This window comes from Triplophysa rosa, linkage group LG6, assembly GCF_024868665.1.
Source record: "Triplophysa rosa linkage group LG6, Trosa_1v2, whole genome shotgun sequence".
NCBI lineage: Eukaryota > Metazoa > Chordata > Actinopteri > Cypriniformes > Nemacheilidae > Triplophysa > Triplophysa rosa.
Window position 1 is genome coordinate 27,999,510 of NC_079895.1, and position 19,478 is coordinate 28,018,987.

The 19,478-nt window shown below is 39.5% G+C and overlaps 2 protein-coding genes across 5 annotated transcripts in view; both read right to left on the reverse strand.

Moving 5' to 3' along the window:
- The window catches only part of cldn10c (claudin 10c), a 10,173-nt gene extending 7,279 nt beyond the window's left edge, over positions 1-2,894 (reverse strand). For both annotated transcript variants that reach the window (XM_057336556.1, XM_057336555.1), the window contains exon 1: positions 2,648-2,894. In XM_057336556.1, the coding sequence (XP_057192539.1) occupies positions 2,648-2,879 (232 nt within the window). In that variant the 5' untranslated portion in view covers positions 2,880-2,894. The remainder of the gene's footprint in view (positions 1-2,647) is intronic.
- A 2,738-nt stretch (positions 2,895-5,632) lies between these two features.
- On the reverse strand, positions 5,633-14,644 carry LOC130555212 (claudin-10-like). Of its 3 annotated transcripts, none has more exons than XM_057335232.1 (6): positions 10,228-11,091; positions 8,747-8,908; positions 8,453-8,540; positions 7,688-7,783; positions 7,368-7,566; positions 5,633-5,982 (listed from the first exon to the last, which is right to left on the reverse strand). In XM_057335232.1, exons 1-5 carry the CDS (start codon positions 10,403-10,405, stop codon positions 7,401-7,403), a joined length of 690 nt encoding a protein of 229 aa, XP_057191215.1. In that variant the 5' UTR covers positions 10,406-11,091; the 3' UTR covers positions 5,633-5,982; positions 7,368-7,400. The 3 variants fall into 3 exon arrangements, with proteins under 3 accessions (XP_057191215.1, XP_057191214.1, XP_057191216.1); XM_057335231.1 differs by having other exon boundaries at positions 10,114-11,091; XM_057335233.1 differs by lacking the exons at positions 5,633-5,982; positions 7,368-7,566; positions 7,688-7,783; positions 8,453-8,540 and adding exons at positions 12,149-12,253; positions 12,333-12,414; positions 12,540-12,701; positions 14,425-14,644 and having other exon boundaries at positions 8,807-8,908; positions 10,228-11,223.
- Between the last annotated feature and the right edge of the window lie 4,834 nt (positions 14,645-19,478).

Consider the following 19,478-nt stretch of genomic DNA (forward strand, 5'->3'; position numbering starts at 1 on the left):
GTGCGTGTGTGCGCGTGTGCGTGCGTGCGTGCGTGTGTGTGTGCGTGCGTGCGCGTGTGTGTGTGCGCGCGTGTGTGTGTGCGGAGCATTTTAAGTGTCAGAGAAAGACACAGCACGGGACTTGCCGCACGGAAGTAAATTTCCGAATGAAAGCGTCTTTACCGGTCAGTAACTTTACTTCAGATGGAAGCGGGCTGTCTGACAGTAGCCCCGCCGCTCGCGACATCCTTTGACATCATACAGTGGTCGCGTGCACACAGTTCCCTGTACTAAACAACTTGTTAAAGTATGTTCTGTGCACCTTCTGAGAGAACAGTGACAGTCAGCTTTTGTGGGCGGAGTTTGTAGGAGAGACGAGAACTGAAATGGTTGTCAGTCAGCATCAGTCAGAATTGCTTGCATTGGATGTTTTTTTCTCACAAATCATTTTGCAATGTAGCCTATAATAATCCAACAGTTTTAGTTTATTCGTATTTTTATTTTATAGGCCTAACGTGGAATGACATTTTTTAATGAACTGTTTTGTTGTAGGGGTACAGAGTAACTTACATTACATTCTTTTAGCAGTCAGTTATAGGCCTAATTAATATAGGCCAGGGTTCGAATTGAGGGGGGGCTGGGGCGGTCCCGGACCCCTCATAACCTCTCATAAGGTCTAAAATAGTGAACTTCAGGGGTCCCTGGTTTTTCATTAAAACTAGACAACTAAGAACACAAATTATATTTTTGTCAAATTATCATGCTAAAACAAAACACTTTTGTCCATTATTTGTACAAATTTCATAAAACCAAATGTCATTTTAATCTGAAAAATCCATGCATGCTCAAGTGCGCCACACAGTGTTCAATGAAGACATGTACAGAGATGTCGCAGCAAGACTCCGGCTGCGTGCGGATCCTCTCATATTGAAAGCGTTTCTCTTAAAACTTTACAGTTAGCCTAGTATCATTTTGATGCGCAAAGTCTTTCTTTATGTCCAATGTTATCTCACGTTGTCAAAACAGATGTGACACTGAGCCACTACAGGGACATACAGGTGGTGGAAAAATAGGAAAGGGAGTGAAAATATTTTGCTCTCCCCAACAGTGCGTTCCTTTGCAAAAGTGCGTTTCCCCAAGAATATTTTTCTTTCCCTCAGAAAACTTTCGCATTCCCCAGAGATTATCTTGCGCTCCCTTCTGCAAACATGAGCTCCGACTTTGACCAGAAGGCTTCTGCTTTTGCCCAAAGGAATGACATTCGTTTTTCTTATCCTGCATGTTCATATGGATTATTTTCATATACTTAATCTACATTATCAGGAGATGAATCACGTTTAAAACGTTCATACGCTTCTCCATGAGGTGACGCGTCCTTTTCCCTCACTGGCTCCAATGATTTTTATTAATATTCCAAAAAAGGGAACAGCGCCGCATTACAATAATATAAAGAACAAGAATCAAAGGACAAGAAAAAAATAAGGACAATAAGAGGACAGGAAAATCTCAATTAGTAAGAAAATGTTATCATACATTTTGAAAAACTTGCTATTCTTATTGCTATAAACAAGTTTAAGAGATTTTACAATGAGTGAAATCTCAGCAAGAAAGACATCTAACCTAGGCAAAATCTTATTAAATACATCTAGGCTGTCGGAGCCAATAGCCTATGGGCAGGGCTCCGACGTGTGGCGCGGTTGCGCATCGGTCGACTAGGGTTCGATTCCCGTGTCGTGGTCTTTTCCAGAACCCTCCCACTTCGCTCTCCCACTTCGCTTCCTGTCCTCTCTAACAATAGCTGTATAATTTAAGTCAACAACAAATCTTTAAAAAAATCTAGGCTACAATGCAAAATAAAAAAATACAGCAAGATCGATAGCATCGTCACTGCAAAAAATATGTCTTTTAATCTCTCCCTCATGTGGATCTCTTTTAATGGATTATCAACATGTTAAGACATTTATGTGTGTAATGTGGTCAAATTACAAAAATGATCCAAACTATCATGTGATTGATGCTTGTACTGGCAGCTCCGTCTGTTTTTTTTTTTTTTGAAGGGTTAGGGGACCCCCAAGAGCCTTGACACAATTCGAACACTGATATAGGCTATTCATGAAGGGAGAGGGCTCAATTTTTTGTTTGAATTTACTTTGTTTTGCTCAATTTATTTTAAGTTGTATTGTATTTTATTGAAAAACAAGACAAATTATAAAAAGCACATTTTGACTATTCAGTTTGTGCAATAGTGAAAAAATGGCTTAATAATTAGAAGAAATGTAAAAAACCATGTTCGGTGTTCGGTATTATTCGGCCTTCGGCCAAGTGTTTCACATCATGTTCGGCTTCGGCCAAGAATTTTCGTTTCGGTGCATCCCTAATAAAATGACATTTGACCATCGCTGCCAAACAAATTTGAGTTATATGTGAACGTTGAACATTTTATGCATTTTTTATGCATGTTTTTACCATTTTAAATTTGCAATATTTACTTTTCTATTGTTGTATTTTGCAGACTCGTCGCAGAAGTCTATTCGAGGTGTTGCCTACCTTTCATTAGTATGTGTGTTGTGTTGTGTTGTGTGTGTTGTGTTGTGTTGTGTTGTGTTGTGTTGTGTTGTGTTGTGTTGTGTTGTGTTGTCACGCACATGTTTGTCATGTTCTCACTTACTCTGCAAAGCCAGCAAAGAAGGAAAGCCTTTACAGTCAGTCACACCGGTGGAATCAGAGATGCAGTCTTTCCACAGATTAGAGTAATAATGTGAAGACGTGAGAACCAAACTCTGCACTTCAGAATAAGTCCAGTACTCGGTCGGCATTGTGGAACAAACCAAGATCCATCCGCTAACACAGAGCACGAAACAGCCGATTTCAGCGTACATCAGCACAGCTCTGTGATTCATGATCTATGATAGTGTGAGCAACAAGAATCATTTCATCGGATCGCTGGGAGGAGAAACCAATGTTTGTTGTGTCATCACTGTCATTCAGATGTGTGTTTATTGTGTACATACAGCTTAGAACAAGCAGAACTACATGCTCTTAAAATACGTGTGTCTATTTACACTGAGCCCGCCTTGTTTGGCAGAGACTATCTGCAGCAGTAGCTCCGCCCACCAATATGTGATTGGAACAGAGAAAGTGTCAGAATGAAGCAGCGACTCCAGTGGTGAAGGAGTGATGTCTGTGTAGCTGTAGCACTGGACACCGGGCTTCTAATCCACCTCCCGCCTTTTTCTATTACCTTACAGATCATAAAGGCATTTGCTTTCAATAAAATTGATTCATTTTTATTCATAAAGTTCAGGGTAAGGTTAGGTGTGTAGAGCTGTAATATCTCAATAAGTTGCCATCATTTGAATCATTTTTATACATATAATGATTTACACTAACCTAACCCTTTAATGCACAACAATACTGAGGTGCAAATAGTAATGTTATCTGCCACTATTTATAAGTAAATAGCATCTAACTACTATTTCTATTTAATCCAAAGAAAATACAGCTATTGTCGGTTAGTGTAAATAGCATATCACAAAGAAATGCTGCTCTTTTCACTATTGTGTAAATAGCCGCTGCCTTTAAAATACCATCTGTTTTTCTTCATTGTGAGTTTAATGCTTGTGGTCTTTATGTGTCCACCAAGATGCAAATATTACTCCAGAACATTCTTTATTTACATCATGTACAGTATATTTAAATGTTTCCAGAAGTTGCTGATCTCTGATCTCAAACTTGATTTCTTGTCAACGTTCTAACGTTTGGCTGAAGTGACAGGAACCAGTTGCTTATTTTACTGAAGATCATCATTGAGTCAATCAGCGCAAGGTGATGAAGTCCACATTCAGAAAGGCTGTTATAGTCGTTAACCTGAACTCGACACTTCTGATCAATCCAAAACAACAGTCAAGGGTCACAGAGCGCATAAACAACACTGGACGACAAACACAACAAGGGCCATAGGTGCACAAACTAAACTACAAACAAAACAGCATGACAGACAAACAAACAGACTGAACAAAGTGAAATGACGGTGTCATTTATTTAAAGAAGTCTCATTGGAAATCATTGTTCAGTCGGATCTATTCACTTTGGCACATACACACACACACACACACACACACACTTGATTCACAATCAAAAGAAAGAGTTAAGTTCAAGTCATCTTTTTGATGAACCACAGACATTTTTCATGTCATCACATTCACATCAGTAACAGCAAGTGGATCCGGCATCAAAGATAACCGATGTTCAGCGGGAGAGCGGCTCCTTTCAGGATGACTCACTTGATTTTTGTGAGGGTGGTCTGACGTGATACTGAAGGGCTTCTTTTGTGTGTTAGTTTATTGATAATGGCCTCTGGTTGTCTCGTCTCTTCTCACTGTGGATTTTATGGGGAGGGCGACACAATGCTGCTTTCCCCATGAGGACACTCACAAGACTCTCCATCAGGAGGAGGGGGAGAAAGGAGCCCTTCCTGGTGGTCTCCAGCACTGTGGTTCTCTGTTGTGTCCTGCTCCTCTCGCCTGTCACCCACTGGACAGGGTCTACTCTCATGTGTGTCTTGAGTTGTCGTGTATTTTGTATTGTAGTCTTTGGTCCTTGTGTAGGTCCCCTGTGTTTCTTCTGATGTATAAAGGGTGTGCACTTGACGTCACTGCACACAAAAGTCAAACAAGTCGCGTCCACTGAGTGTCAGAAAGACTGAATGCAGCAGTGTTTGCCACTATCTGTATTTGATTTAAAAAAAGTAAAAACTTTAGAAAAAGTTGTTGTGTGATTGACTGTACAAACAGTTAGAGCTGTGTGTTTTAGTTCCACTTTCTTAGTTTCTCTTATTGTAAGCAGCCATTTTGCTGAGTGTTTTGCCACTCAAGGGGGCGTGTTCACATGGGAAAGTGATGTCAATGCATACCCTCTATTGATGTGTTCTCTCCTTGTTTCTGGTGGATTACTTGTGTGTTTCTTGGATTTAATAACCATTTATGTTGCGTTTGGATTCAGCTCATCATTACATTAAACATGCTACAGTAAATAAAGTTCAAAACAACTAAACTGATCAAACTGAACTCATTTCATTTGACTGAAAACAATCATGAGTCAAAGCTGTCTTCTGTTAAATGATGAGAGGAAGTTTTAAAAACCTGAGATTAAGTCAATAAAATTGACTGTTGGTAATATATTAGAACTATTCATGTCACTAATAGTGAATATTAGGTTATTTGTCAATATGATAATATGTCAATTTATGATTAAAATAAAAAAGTACAGGTTTGAAACAAATCATAAATAAAATTAGTATAAAGAAATATAAAAGAAAAACGTCATTGGTTGTAACAAATGAGAGTATTATTTACTTTTTGTCCACATTTTGTTTTGTTACTGCAGATGACCTGAGAACACTGTGGCAGAATTCTGCCGAGAAAATCCTCCAAAATATGTCCCGTCCAGCCGAGATCACTGAGATCAGGAGGAGGATGAAGATGATGATTCTTTGAAATCAAATGATGGCAGATTTTTACACTCAGAATGCGTTGTTCTTATTCTGTTTAGTTTTATCTGACATAAATATTACTGCCTTATTTGCTGCCTTACTGTATGTTTTCACTGCAAACATTCAAACACACTTTGTGCAAATAAAATGACTATGTTTGTTTTCTATTCATTTCTATTTATTTATAAAGCACGATTAAACACAACTAACTACTGTTGACCAATGTGCTGTACAAAATAAAACCCTTCACAAAATAACACAATGACAAAGTCACAGATAAAACTACAGAACATCAAGACAAGACAACTCATCAACAATCCTATATGATGAGACAAATCAAATAAAAAAGTTTTAACCTGGATTTCAAAATAGTCAAGGTAGGGGCAGTTCTAATTTCCGTAGGCAGACTGTTCCTGTGGAGAATGCTGTATCTCCTCGAGTCTTGAGCCTATAGTCTAGGAGCCACTGAGAGCTTCAGATTGGCGGACCAAGAGCTCTTGCAGGTTGATGGACTGTCAACAGATCAGAAAGGTAGGATGGCGCTAACCCATTTAACGACTTTAAATTTTAAAATCGACCCTATAACTCACAGGTAACCAGTGAAGTGACTGAAGAACAGGAGTAATATTACAAAGATGTTTGTTTTCAGTTGTATTCTGTGCACATACACTGAGATAAAATTCTTTTTAAAATATTGCATTTGTATTTTTACATACAGTTTATAGTATATAACATGTATAAACATCTCACCTTTTCCCAAAAATTTGTACACAGCATAAATAACGTTTAACATGCACGACACACGCAATCTTATGGAGGACTAAACCTGCAAAAATTATAAATAAATAAATGTAGAAATAAATAAATATATAAACGAATAAATGTAATAATATGAAAATAAATAAAGGAATGAATGGTTTGATAAAACAAAATAATTCGTTTTAGCTATTATTGATCTTAGCTTTAACTTTTCTTTTCATTTTTTAAATTGATTTATTATTTTTTGTGTCCTCCATACAAGTCCTCCATACAATCTCCTTGTAAACTCATAACAAACTTAAACTGTGTAGCCTAATGGTTTTGGTAAATGCAAATACAAAACCTATGATTTTTTTACATTTGTAAGCAGGTAAAAGAAAGAAATGTATGAAGATAAATTCGTGCCATAAAGATTTGCATGCGCAGGATGACATTTGTAAAAGCGTACGTGACATTGCAAGCATAAAATAAATAAAAAGTTCGTCTGGGTGCATGCATTAAAGTGTCTGATGTCTGCTTGACTGGCGCGTTATTGAACCAATCAGATAAGAGAAAGCGATGAGTCATCAGGAACCTCATTTGATTGGTCACAAGAAGGTAACCCCGCCTCCCCACTCACGCTTGCAAACTCAATTTAGTGCGAGAATCGTGCCAAAAGTGTAAGAGCGAGACGGAACCGTACACATCGGGTTATTGCACGAAACAGTTTTCGCCGGCGTAGGCAAGACGTTTGCAACAGATTTATTTGACACACACAAAGACAGGTTCTGCGCGATGAATCCGTTTTGCAGTTCATAACACCATTGTGTTTGCACACCTCTGTGTACAGACTCGCAATGATTTTGGCCGTATTTCAGCGCAAAAAACGTGTCAAAAGTGTAAGCGTGGAAAAAACGGAGGTCAGAAGAATACAGATCATAATTACTTGACGTAATATGAAGTTGCCGTTTCACAACACATGAATTACGCTTACGAAAAATGATACAATGCTGCAAAACTCGTTTTCTTTCGCTTGCAGCTTGATTTACACCCTTACAAAACATTTTTGCGAATGCAAATTTATTTTACGCTTGCAATGTCACGTACGCTTTTACAAAATGTCATCCTGCGCATGCAAATCTTTATGGCATGATTTTACCTTCATAGAAATGTCTTTGATGGATCATCACGTTCACACAAACGTGTCTCTGACAGATATTTTCTCATCATTGGTGTGGGATGTCCTGGAGTTGTGCGAGCCGCTCCACAGATCTCTTGATGTTGTGTCATGTGTTTTAGTGGCTGTGCGCCGGACAGAACGGCCGCTCAACGGTCTTTGTCTGAATGCATTCGTCATTCTACAAAATCAATGCCACATTTCATTCGTTTCTGCTTTGAAGATATTTACTAAGTCTAACTATCCATATACAATGAAATAATTATTTGAATTAGTAAACAGACAAATGTTGGGTATTATACCTTTTTGGTATGATTGTAACAGCATACAAAACAGATCCAAGAATTATGAAGAAACTTCCAACCAATCCAAGAAATATTGGTGTTCCTATTGTATACCTATAGAGATTGATTATAATAACAAATCCACAATCTCATTCAGATCACACTGTTATTATATTATATCAGCATTAGAATCAGAGCAGATATATTTTGGGATTGTGTTTTCAAACATTAGCTTGGGACTTCACACACACACACAATTAAATAAAGGCTACATATTTTTGTCTTTGATATATAAATCGTGTAAGCATGAAAGTGTGTATAAAGCACTGTATTATTATATGAAACAGTGCTGGAATACTACAGTAAAGAAGACTTTATCTTATAATAAAGTGAACCGCTGTTTCTCTAACTGTTATGAAGTTAGATGAAGACATCACAGGTATTCTGTTGATTTCTCTAAACACTCGATAGAGGTGAGGTGATGCTGCTCACTTCTGTCAGACATATTTACACTTGATTTCATTACTCTCGGCTGTACAACATGAGTCACCATCACATGACAACAAACATCTTCAGTCAATATCTACAGTATGTCTTTAACTACAAGACCGTTTTCATCTCGACAGAAGCACAGGTTCTGACTGTTCCTGATGATATTATTTCATTTATCTGCTTCTTACTGTCTCCTATGATTATTAATCCACACTCTGAAGGTTTTATTGTTCTAGACATCAATAATAATGAACACGTGTAAAGCACACGAAGAGTGTTGTGATTGTTTACCTGATAACACTTCTGTCCGTGGAGGGGGAAAACGCGGCACTGGCCACTCTGTTTGTGTATAAACAATACGCTGCACAAGACGACAAACCTGTGGAAACACAACCTGTTCTTATTTCTCAAAATGTGTGCATGGCTTTACAATACTGTGCTAATCCAGCTAACGACTGGAGCTATGTTGTGTTTAGTGTTCCAGTAGCAAATCACAGTTTCTGTGACACCTCCTGCAGCACACAACCGTGTTAACATTCAGACTCACAACAGCACTCACGTTTGCGTACAAAAGACTCTGCTCACCACCAACAAAATGAAAAACTGCTCCAGAGAGTAACGTTTTGTCCTTGGACTTCTCACGTCCACCGATGTAAGTACACTCCATTCCAATGAAGCAGAGAATAATGGCTACAAATCCCAGAGACATGCCGATCATGAGCAGACCTCGAACACCCTGAACGTACGCTGTATACATAAAAACAACAACAACAACAATCATTACACAACCTCTCACATCAATATCCATATCCAATAGTTTGGGGATGAAGCTATATGACATACATCTAGCAAAGATGATCCGGCTTCAGATCAATTTGATAAGAAAAGTTGACTAACGTCTGCTGATTGTAGACATGACGACTCTGAGCTCAGTGATTGAGCGAGGCTTTAGATTTCGAAGCCTCACATTCTGCATGTAATCACAGCAAACACTAACACTGCAATACATCACACAGTCAGTTTGTGAACCTTTTTGCAGGACTATATCTTTAATATAATATTTTTTAAAAATGTATGTATTCTAATCCACAGCCCCCCTGCAATACCACAACAGTCCACCAGCCCACATTTCGGAAGCACTGCCATAAAAAACTGTTATGATGACATAAATTACTTTCAAGACATTCTTACTAATAAAACTTGTGGCGCTGCTAAAATCCACAAGAGTCTCTTTAGCTTTATTGATGTTTCTGCACTATATCACGAGACTCTGAGGATGAGGTCTGTAAGTCATCAGCAAGTGTATTTGCTCTCAGAGGTGTCCATACAGTAATGGGTAAGAATGTGTCACGGTCGGGGAGGGAACACAGGGATACAAGGACAGAGGACCCAAGTGCTTTAATACAAATCATGAAACAAAAACCCACAAGGGGGTAAAACAACAAAACAGCAAGGGTAGGAACCGGAAGGGAACACAGGAACATAAACTCACTACACTAAACTAAACTAGACTAGACAAGACAATTACCACACTAGACATGACTAAAATAACTAAACTAGACTTACATTGTGATACAGGACAAGGCACAAGACCAGTGTAACAACACAGATGATCCAGCACAAGACAGAGGACACAAGGGCATTAAGTAGGGGAACAAATCAAGAGGGAACAGGTGAAGGGCATGAAACAATAAACAAGCAGGAGACGAGAGGGCGGGAACAGAGACAAGACCGGAGAGGGTGTATGGAAGGCCATAAGGGCCAAAATTACCCCTCTCCACATGAAACATGGGGTTCTGTCATGATCCTGCCACTAGACCATGAGAAACATGACATGATGCAGCAGAATCATGACAGAATGAGAACAATAACGGGCTTAGTACACAACCTTGAGGACATCCAGTGTGTGTTTATTCCCTACTACAGCACTGTTCAGATTAAAGTAGACTTACGTGTGACTGACCACAGAACATCATAATCTCTGCAGTTAGTGACAGATGAAGTGTCTGTCACACAGTCTCTCCACAGGTTTGACCAGTACCACAACGCCTTGATCATCCAGTTACCTCCTTTTCCTCCCACGTAGTTGACTCTCCAGTAGTCCATGGCTGTCGTACAGCTGATGAAAAGCCAACCGAGTGTTGAAATCAAGAATCCAAACACCTGTATCAGAGTTCTCCTCATTTTTACAGTCAGAAGTGTGTGATCATTCTTCAGGTGAACGCTCGGTGTGCTCACACACATGTAGATCTGTGTGTGTGTTGTGTCCTAACACACACCATCCCGACTGTTTACTATAAATATTATGAAGTCTGTTCCTGTCATAGGAGACATAATGGTCAGATATAAAAAATCTGCTAAATTTTTCTACAGATGTTGTGTCCTCTGTCACTCAAAACAACACAGTCGAATATTTTTCAATATTTATTACATTAATGGAGTGGTTAAACATTAGCAGGGTGTACATTCTTTTTTCAGATAATCTGTCTTGATAGTTGTTCTGTCCAATCTATTTTCTGTATTGTGTATCGGACAGTTTTATGAAATTGTATTTCTTGTGTAAAGTTGGGAACTGAATTAGCAGCTGTACAAAGCAACAAAACAAACACAAATCACTGACCCCTTATGAAAATGAATCATGGTTTTTTTTGTGTGATAGAAGTGTAATAACTGTGTTTTTTTGGTGTATTGATTTTACTCTAGTAACCTTGGTTTAACCATCTCTAATCTAACCTTGTTTCATGCACAATGAACAAACGTGAACTACTGTAAATAGTATTTCAGTGATAGCATAGATTTGCATCAAGTGATATAACAAAAATGTAATAAATGCTGTAAAAAGCTATGGTTCCTAGAGAATGCAAATGTTAAAGAACATCTAAAGTCATAAATTCAAGTGTGAGTACAGAAGAGAAGTGTGAAATGAAAGAGTGGGTTATACATAAACATTTTTGTCAAAGTGTTGTGGAGTGTTGCTGTAGTCTGTTCTTCTGTTGTGTGACGTCTGACTCTGTGACACGACACGAGAAGACATTCCAGAAACGCCACTGTTGATAAACGCTCTTCTGTCTGAATGATACGGAGAACTGCTAACACACAACAACAATAACATCAACAACAACAGAACTACAACCACCACATCAATGACATCATACCACACACAGCCACAAAAGTGTAATGTTTCTGAGAAAAAAGATTTTCTTCTGCACGTACACAACGACAACAGAGACACAGCAGCCAATCACAGTCTGTTTTACAAACGAGGATTTGATTTGAGTGTGTGTACACAAAACATCCACAGCAAACATTCATATTTATAAAAACGTGTTTTGATGAGGAAAGGTGCTTAGTGTCACGTCAGGGTCTGAGCAGACGTACACACTTTTGCTTGTCCGACTGCTGGAGGTTTTTTGGAAATGTAAGCCATTCTTAAAGCTTGTAAAGGATCTGGACAGAAATGTTGGTGAAATCACATCAAGGATGGTTTCTACGCAGCATTGTATAAATGAGACCCCAGATCCCCCCCTGGCTCTGTGACCTCTGACCCCCATCCCTGTTTGTTTTTCTCTTGACCCGATGAAGAATACTACACTTTTCTTTAAGCACGTTGATCTTGTCGAGGAAGGAGGTTGTGTAGAACTATCAGGTTTCTGTCCGGAAACTCTGGTATTATGATCTGGTATGTAAAACATTTGTATGCTACATGATGATCAATAAACACCGTTGAATTGACTTGAGGTCTGGATGTTTAGCGTGTGGAGGGATTATCAGCATTATCTAGAATGGTTCTTAAAGAGATAAGAAGACAGTTCTTTTATATGAACATATGTTGTATAGTGTGTGACTTATATTCATCAGTTGTTAGTGCTTTATGGTGAATAAATCACAGCTGAAGTTTTTTTTTTTAAGCACTATAGCCCCGTGATCTTGTTTTTAAAAGAGTTACAAAGAAAGAAAAGTAATTCCAGTGTTGTTGTTGTTGTTTACCTTTGATTCATGCCATCAGACAACGAGAGGCAGAAGATCAGTCCTCCTAAAATACACAGAACAGATCCGGCCCAACCGATGAACAACGCTGCTCCTAATTCATACCTGAGAGAACAGCAGATTTCATGACAAACCTCCACCTGTCAATCATTACCGTAACATTAAAACAAAGAGACTCTCGTACTTCTGTGCAACAAACATGGGGTCGAAAAACTCGGAGGTGATTCTGTGAGCGTAGAGAGAGCAGGCGGCGAGAGAGCACACACCTGTCACAACATCATCATCATCATCATCATCATCATCACGTTATTGTCTTAAAGAACGTTGTCTTTCTTATCATGTTCTTGATCTGGACACAGAAACACTGTCATGATGACTGAGGAAAACCTACCAGTACAAATAAAGTTGAGACCAGCAAAGCAGACGACTCGGGCTTTAGTTTGATCAAGTCCTCCGATTTTAGTGCATTTCATTCCGATGAGAGCAAATATCGATCCAAAAAATCCAAGACAAACAGAAGAGATCATCAATCCTCGACACACCTGAATATATCCTGAAGAAAACATTCTGTTTACGTCACTCATTCGGATAAATGATCAGATCAATTCATTTTGTGTAATTCTTATATTCAGGACCGAAATCCTATTTGTATAATGCATTATAAAGGTAGTTTTAATGTAATCGTTATGCCTTGCAATGCACCTTATAATGCAATGTAATGTCTCATGGATAATTGTAACTGCACTTAATACATTACAACACTTATCACTTCATTGTTGCACTTTGCATTGTTACAGTGTTAACAAGTATCAAATGAACTCTCCCAGTGTTGTATATATAACCCACACTTCGATAGTGTGGATTGTATATTCACTGTGCGTGTTCATTTAGCCTTTTTTTACACTGGCGATTTTGTGGTTATACTTCTTGTCAAGAACTTTGAATGTATGACATACAAGGCTGCCCGATCCTGCTCCTGGCGATCTCCCGTCCTGCAGAGTTCAGCCCTCATGAAATACAGCTGCCTGTTCTTTCTCAAGTAATCCAGAAGATGCTCAGCCGATGAGGCTTGCAGCTGAACTCTGCAGGACGGGAGATCTCCAGGAGCAGGATTGGGCAGCCCTACCATGCATCATACCCTTGCTAATGCATTATACGCCAAGTCCCAACTGAGGGGTTACTCACACACACACATAAACACACAAAACCTCCCTACGTTTCATTACATTGTGTATGTGATTCATATCTGTCAACAGCTTGTGAAAGATCATCCCTTTACTTTTCCCGTCACAGACACAGAATGCAGTACGACGACAGAAGTGAAGTGTCCTTGAAGGGTGTCTTTCTCTCTTCGGCAGGCTGCCGGTTAACTCACAGAAGTAACGAAGAGATGGAAAACAGCCTGGAGACGTGAAAACTCTTCAGTGCTAAACATTGACATGAGAATGTTTTTACTTTCAACAAATGTCTCGCTCTGGTGACTTCTCTTTCCTGGAACTCATAAACTCTTACTGGCCTGCCACAATCATTAACTTTCAGTTTCACTTTGTGCACATGAGCTGGAATTCAGCTTCATTCTGTCACTTCCAGTTCTAAGCCATCAAGAACAAAATCATCAAGAAAATGACCGATATTAACGCAGAAAGAGTTCTTCTGAATAAGAGAAGAGCTGTCACGTTCAGCTTCTCTGATGTTTGATCGTCACAGTTTAACCGCACGGACCCGTGTCACATTCAACATTCTGAACAGGAAGTGATGTCATTCAAACAATTACATTAACTCCATTTATTTATCGCTGGAGTTTGGGTTCCTCGCCTCAGGGCCGTGTTGGCTTGCTCAGCAGGAGACTGATGATATGATTTACTAGAATGATCTTGCTTGTTTTTGTGTTTGAGCTTTTCTGTGTTTTTCTGTTTTGCTCCTGTAAAGCTGCTTTGGAACAGTCCACATTGTGAAAAGCACTATAGAAATAAAACTGAATTGAATGACATTATGTAAGCAGTACTGCAAACCCTCACCTAGAAAAGTGTTCCAACAAACTCGCCTTGGCTAAATGAATTTAGAATCGCTGAGAACAGATTTAAGCCATGATAAAACCCAGCGCAATGCACGGCTTTTTGCTTTTCAACGCTACCAAACACATCTGCTTATTGTGTTTTTCCTCACAAGACCCAGAAACACAAAACACTTTGATTTTCCTTCGAATTCAAGCTCCTAGAACGCGATCATATACAGCAGGAATCACGCGTGCGTGTGTGTGTGAGAAAGCTTCTCACCGTCTAAAGCCAGCATGGATGGGAAATCTTTACAGTTGGAGACTCCGGTGGAATCGGTCACACATGTTTTCCACAGGTTAGACCAGAAGGTGGCCGTGGTGATGACTGTGCCATCGATTGAAGAAACCTTCCAGTAATCTGTAGGTAAAGTAGAAGACACCAGAATCCAGCCGGAGGTGGTGAGGATGAACGCCAGGATCTCTCTCACCATCTTACTCATTGTGAGCGTCCTTCAGCGCCGCACGCTTGTGTCGGTTCAGTCAGCGCACATGAACTGATGGTTAATGTATTGTCACTGGGAGGCAGAGCCAGACGCAAGGAATGTCACGAAACTTCACTGAAACATTTTTACATTACATTTTAAACTTTCGAAATATTTGTGCACAGTCGTATGTTTGCTAAACGTACTTTATGAGAAAATAGTTTTGTTTTACGCACGTGAATTGCTTTTTGTAAATGTATATTTATACTTTGTGCACGTAAATTAGGTTTTGTTCATGTGAAACTGTTTACGCATGTGTGTATCTTGTTTTACGCGTGAATAATTAATGAGACTAAAATCGCTCCATACCAGTCTGGCTTCAAAAGTGAGACTACGCTGCTCTCAATATCTGGAGCAGCCTCCAAATCATCTGTACTCATCCTACTGGATCTGTCTACTGTTTTTAACACAGTTAACCACCACATCATCCTAGAAACCCTCAGGACAAAGGGTGTAGTGTGAAGTGTCTTGAAGGGGTGAGGTGTCTGACAACATGTCACTACTGGGGTACCTCAAGACTCAGTGCACGGACCACTTCTTTTCTCCATCTACATGAAGGGTTTGGCTCATTATAGAGTGGCTATTAATACTGCAAGATCTACATTTTACTCATGTATTATTGAAAATAACCAAAATAATCCTAGAAAGCTTTTTCACACAATTAACAGTTTACTCAATGTACAGTAGATGCTTCCAGCTCCTTGACTGCATCTGATCAGTTATGTAATGATTTTCTTCAGTCTTTCACTGAAAAGATTATCAATATCCGCAAACTTATATGTAGTTCTTTTGGGCCTGCTGTTTATACAACAAACTCACAAACCTTTTCTGGTACCCCTTTCCTTAAATTTACTTCAGTACAATCTGAGTCACTCTGCAGGCAGGTTTCTCGTATGAAGGTCTCCACCTGCATGCTTGACCCTTTGCCCTGTAGTCTTTTTAAATCATGCTTTGACTATTTGTGTTCCTCAGTGCTTGCTATAATAAATGACTCTTTGTCTACTGGTGTTGTGCCTGCAGCACTTAAGACTGCTGCTGTCACTCCCATTTTAAAAAAGCAAAGCACTGACGTGAACATTTTTTCTAACTATAGCCCAATCTCGAATCTACCCTACTTGGTGAAACTCTTAGAGGGTGTAATTGCAGCACAATTAAATAACCATCTAATTGAAAATAACTTATTTGAACCACATCAATCTGGGTTTCGGAAACTGCACAGCACAGAGACTGCGTTGGTCAAAGTCACTAATGACTTGCTAACAGCTTCTGATTCTGGCTCTCTGTCCCTTCTCATTCTATTGGATCTTAGCTCAGCCTTCGATACCATTGACCATGCTTTGCTACTTAACCGTCTTGAATCTGTATTTGGCTTGTCAGAGATAGTTCTTGACTGGTTCAGGTCTTATCTCACTGACCGCAGGCAATTTGTGTGTATGGTAGGGATGGGCACGAGTACTCGATTACTCGAGTACTCGAACGCGACAGCGACGATCGATAGTGAAAACGATGATCGATTGGGGGTTTAAATACAGTTTTTAATTATTTTCTTTCTTTCTGATTGGTTATGCTGGCATTTCGGGTTGTGCCCAGAAATTTGATTGTTGCGTTGCGAGAGTTTGCGGTCCTGAGTCAAGTCCGGAGCACAGAAGGGCATATTGAAAGCGCACAGCGATGCTTGGTTTCACTTTGATAAACCTGACGAAAATACAGTCTAGTGCAAAATGTACGGCGCCAAGCAGCATTCAAAACATACAAATCTACTACAAGTTTGATCCGTTATCATCTTACACTCTGTCTAACGTTACACCGCACGCGAGCGGCGCGATGCAACATGGCGAAAGCAAAAAGAAACTGGACGTTTGTTGCGTCTCTTTGCGCTGTATCCAGTGGGCACAGATTTTCTGTTTGTTGTATTCGTGCCGCTCGCGGGCAGGGCGAGCGTTTTCAATCCATTCCCATGGAAGCTGAGCTCGCGTTGCGCTCGCGGAGCAAAGCGAGTATTCCTCTTCTCCGCGAGCGCCACGTGAACGTGCGCTGAAGTTCATAAGAAATTGAATGGATTAAAAACGCTCACCCCGCTCCGCACCAGTATATTTGGAGACAAAATGTCAGGTGAGACCACTACTATCAGACAGACTTGTCAGACGAGCATAAGAGACTTTACCGTCAGACACTGACAGACAGAAATGTGACGGCAGAGATGACGTTTCATCTCACGCTGATATTTCTTTTAAATGTTTACTTTGTTTTCAAAAACATTGATTGTTAGATTATTAAAAATTCACTGTGTCGATTTAATTATTTACTCAATCTTACAGTTTTATTAACACAAATTTTCGTATCAGTGTTGTAATTAAAATATTTTCATTGTCACCATGGTATGGGGGACACGCCCCGCCCCCTCTAATGCCCCGCCCCCAATTAATCGAGTACTCGTTTTTCAAACCTGTCCAGTACTCGAAATGAAATATGATCAGAAATGCCCATCCCTAGTGTATGGGTGGCTTTAAATCTTAGGTTGGTCCTGTATATACTGGTGTCCCACAAGGGTCAGTACTGGGTCCATTACTCTTCAGCATATATATATATATATATATATATATCCAGATCTTTTAACCTTAACTATCACTTTTATGCTGATGACACACAGATTTATATTCATTCAAGACCAGGTCAACATGTGGACGTTATGCATTTATCTAACAGTTTCGACGTGATCAAGAACTGGATGTCTGATTATTTTCTGTCTCTAAATGGCTCCAAAACCGAAGTTATGCTCATTGGCTCTCCCCATCAGTTGCGAAATGCAGGCTCTATAACTCTTTCTATCGACAGTGCCGTCTTGGAGTTTCAAAGCAAACTAAAAAATATTGGAGTCATTTTTGATGCTTCGCTGTCATTTGGGCCTTTTATTCAGAATACGGTTAAGACATCCTTTTTCCATCTGAGAAATATAGCCCGTTTACGTCCTATGTTATCCTTTTCAGTTGCTGAGAGGTTGATAAATTCCTTTGTTTTTTCGCGTATTGACTATTGTAATGGTCTTCATGCTGGAGTATCAAAAAACTGGGGCCAGGTTTTGTGATCATATTTCTCCTGTGTTGGAGTCTCTACACTGGCTCCCTGTAAGATACCGTATTGATTTTAAAATCCTTATGTTAACATTTAAGGCTTTGCATGACCTGGCTCCGAGGTACCTGTCTGACCTGTTATTGCCGTACACACCATGTCGAAATTTGCGCTCTTCTCAGTGTAGTCTTTTAGTGGTTCCCAAGACACGGCTTCGCACCATGGGTGATAGAGCATTCTCCTCATACGCTCCTAAGCTCTGGAACTCTCTACCAGCAGACATCAGGGAGGCAAATTCTCTTGCGATTTTTAAATCTCTGCTTAAAACATTTTATTTTTGCCTATACTTGATTATATTATTTGTTTTCGTTGTTGTTGTGTTGTTTTACAAAGTTTTTTTTACATATTGTGTTGTTTTACCTGATGTGATGTCTACTGTAAAGCGTTTTGAGAAAGCAACTTTTAATTGCGCTATACAAAATAAATGTATTATTATTACATGACGTCCCTAGAATCTGCCATTCTTCTATCACTGCTATGCTGATGACATACGACTCTTTTTCTCATCACAACCAGATGATGAAAAAGTGCTTTATTAGAGAGAGATCTAATATTTAGCAACCCGAGTCATGACTGTTGATTGCATTATTTTATGTTTGCTAATCCGGGGGACAGATACTCTATTTTATGATGTTTGGGAGAACTGATAACAAATATATTTTGATAGACCTACTCTTTCAAAAGTTTTTTTTTTTTACTGCTGAAGATAGAAACAATACCAGGAATAAAGAATTGACCCTTCGCTAAGCCCCGCCCTCCTTAGTTACTGTTGCTACGCCTGTCAAGCTTTCACGCCTGTCAAGTGTATTACAGTGTGTATGCACCGGTGTCAGACATTCCCAAGGAGATAATTTGTCATTTTGGGCGAACATGTGAAATATCTGAGAGAGCAAGACGAAAGGGACTGCAGTGTACATTCGAGGGATATATCCACGACATAATATGCAACCGATTAGAAAATAATTTTATCAAAATTGAAGCTAAAGCCTATGAATGATAACATTCTCCCGCTTATATTTTAGTAGCGCGCCAGGCTACTGCTCACACGTCGTGGGTCTAATCTAGGCCTTGGACCTGGCAAGAGCCAGAGATGCTGAGCCGAGCAAAACAGCTTAACGTGGCTTAGACACATTTCTGTCATTTTAGTTGTAATTAATACTTCAAAAGCCACCGTGCATTGTGTTAAAAAGTGCAGTATGGGCCTCTTTCTGCCCTGTCTGAACCCAATATGAAGAAATGAGGCTGAAGGTAATAACGTTGCTAACTCCTGGCTTCAGTGTTGTTACGTCGAGCTGAAAAGCCTGTGGAGCAAACTAGAACATAACAGCACAAATGTTTCTAAAAGCTCTGATAAAAGGGACAGAAATATAAATGAGATGATACAGCGCGTTAAACAGTCTCCTTATAATGGACTTCTAAACGCTTAACGTGATATTATTCACTTTATCCGCGGACCAAGAGCTCGTTCTTTTGACAGCAGCAAGTGTTTAACACAAGGAAGGTTTGACAGAAATTTGGTTTTCCTTGATCGCTGTTTAGGTACGTTAAAATACGCTAAGCGTTTTACACGTTATGGGGTGGTCTCCCGGACCGGGATTGTTTTAAACCAGGACTAGGCTTTAGTTAAATTAGGATATTTAAGTAGTTTTAACAAACATGCTTT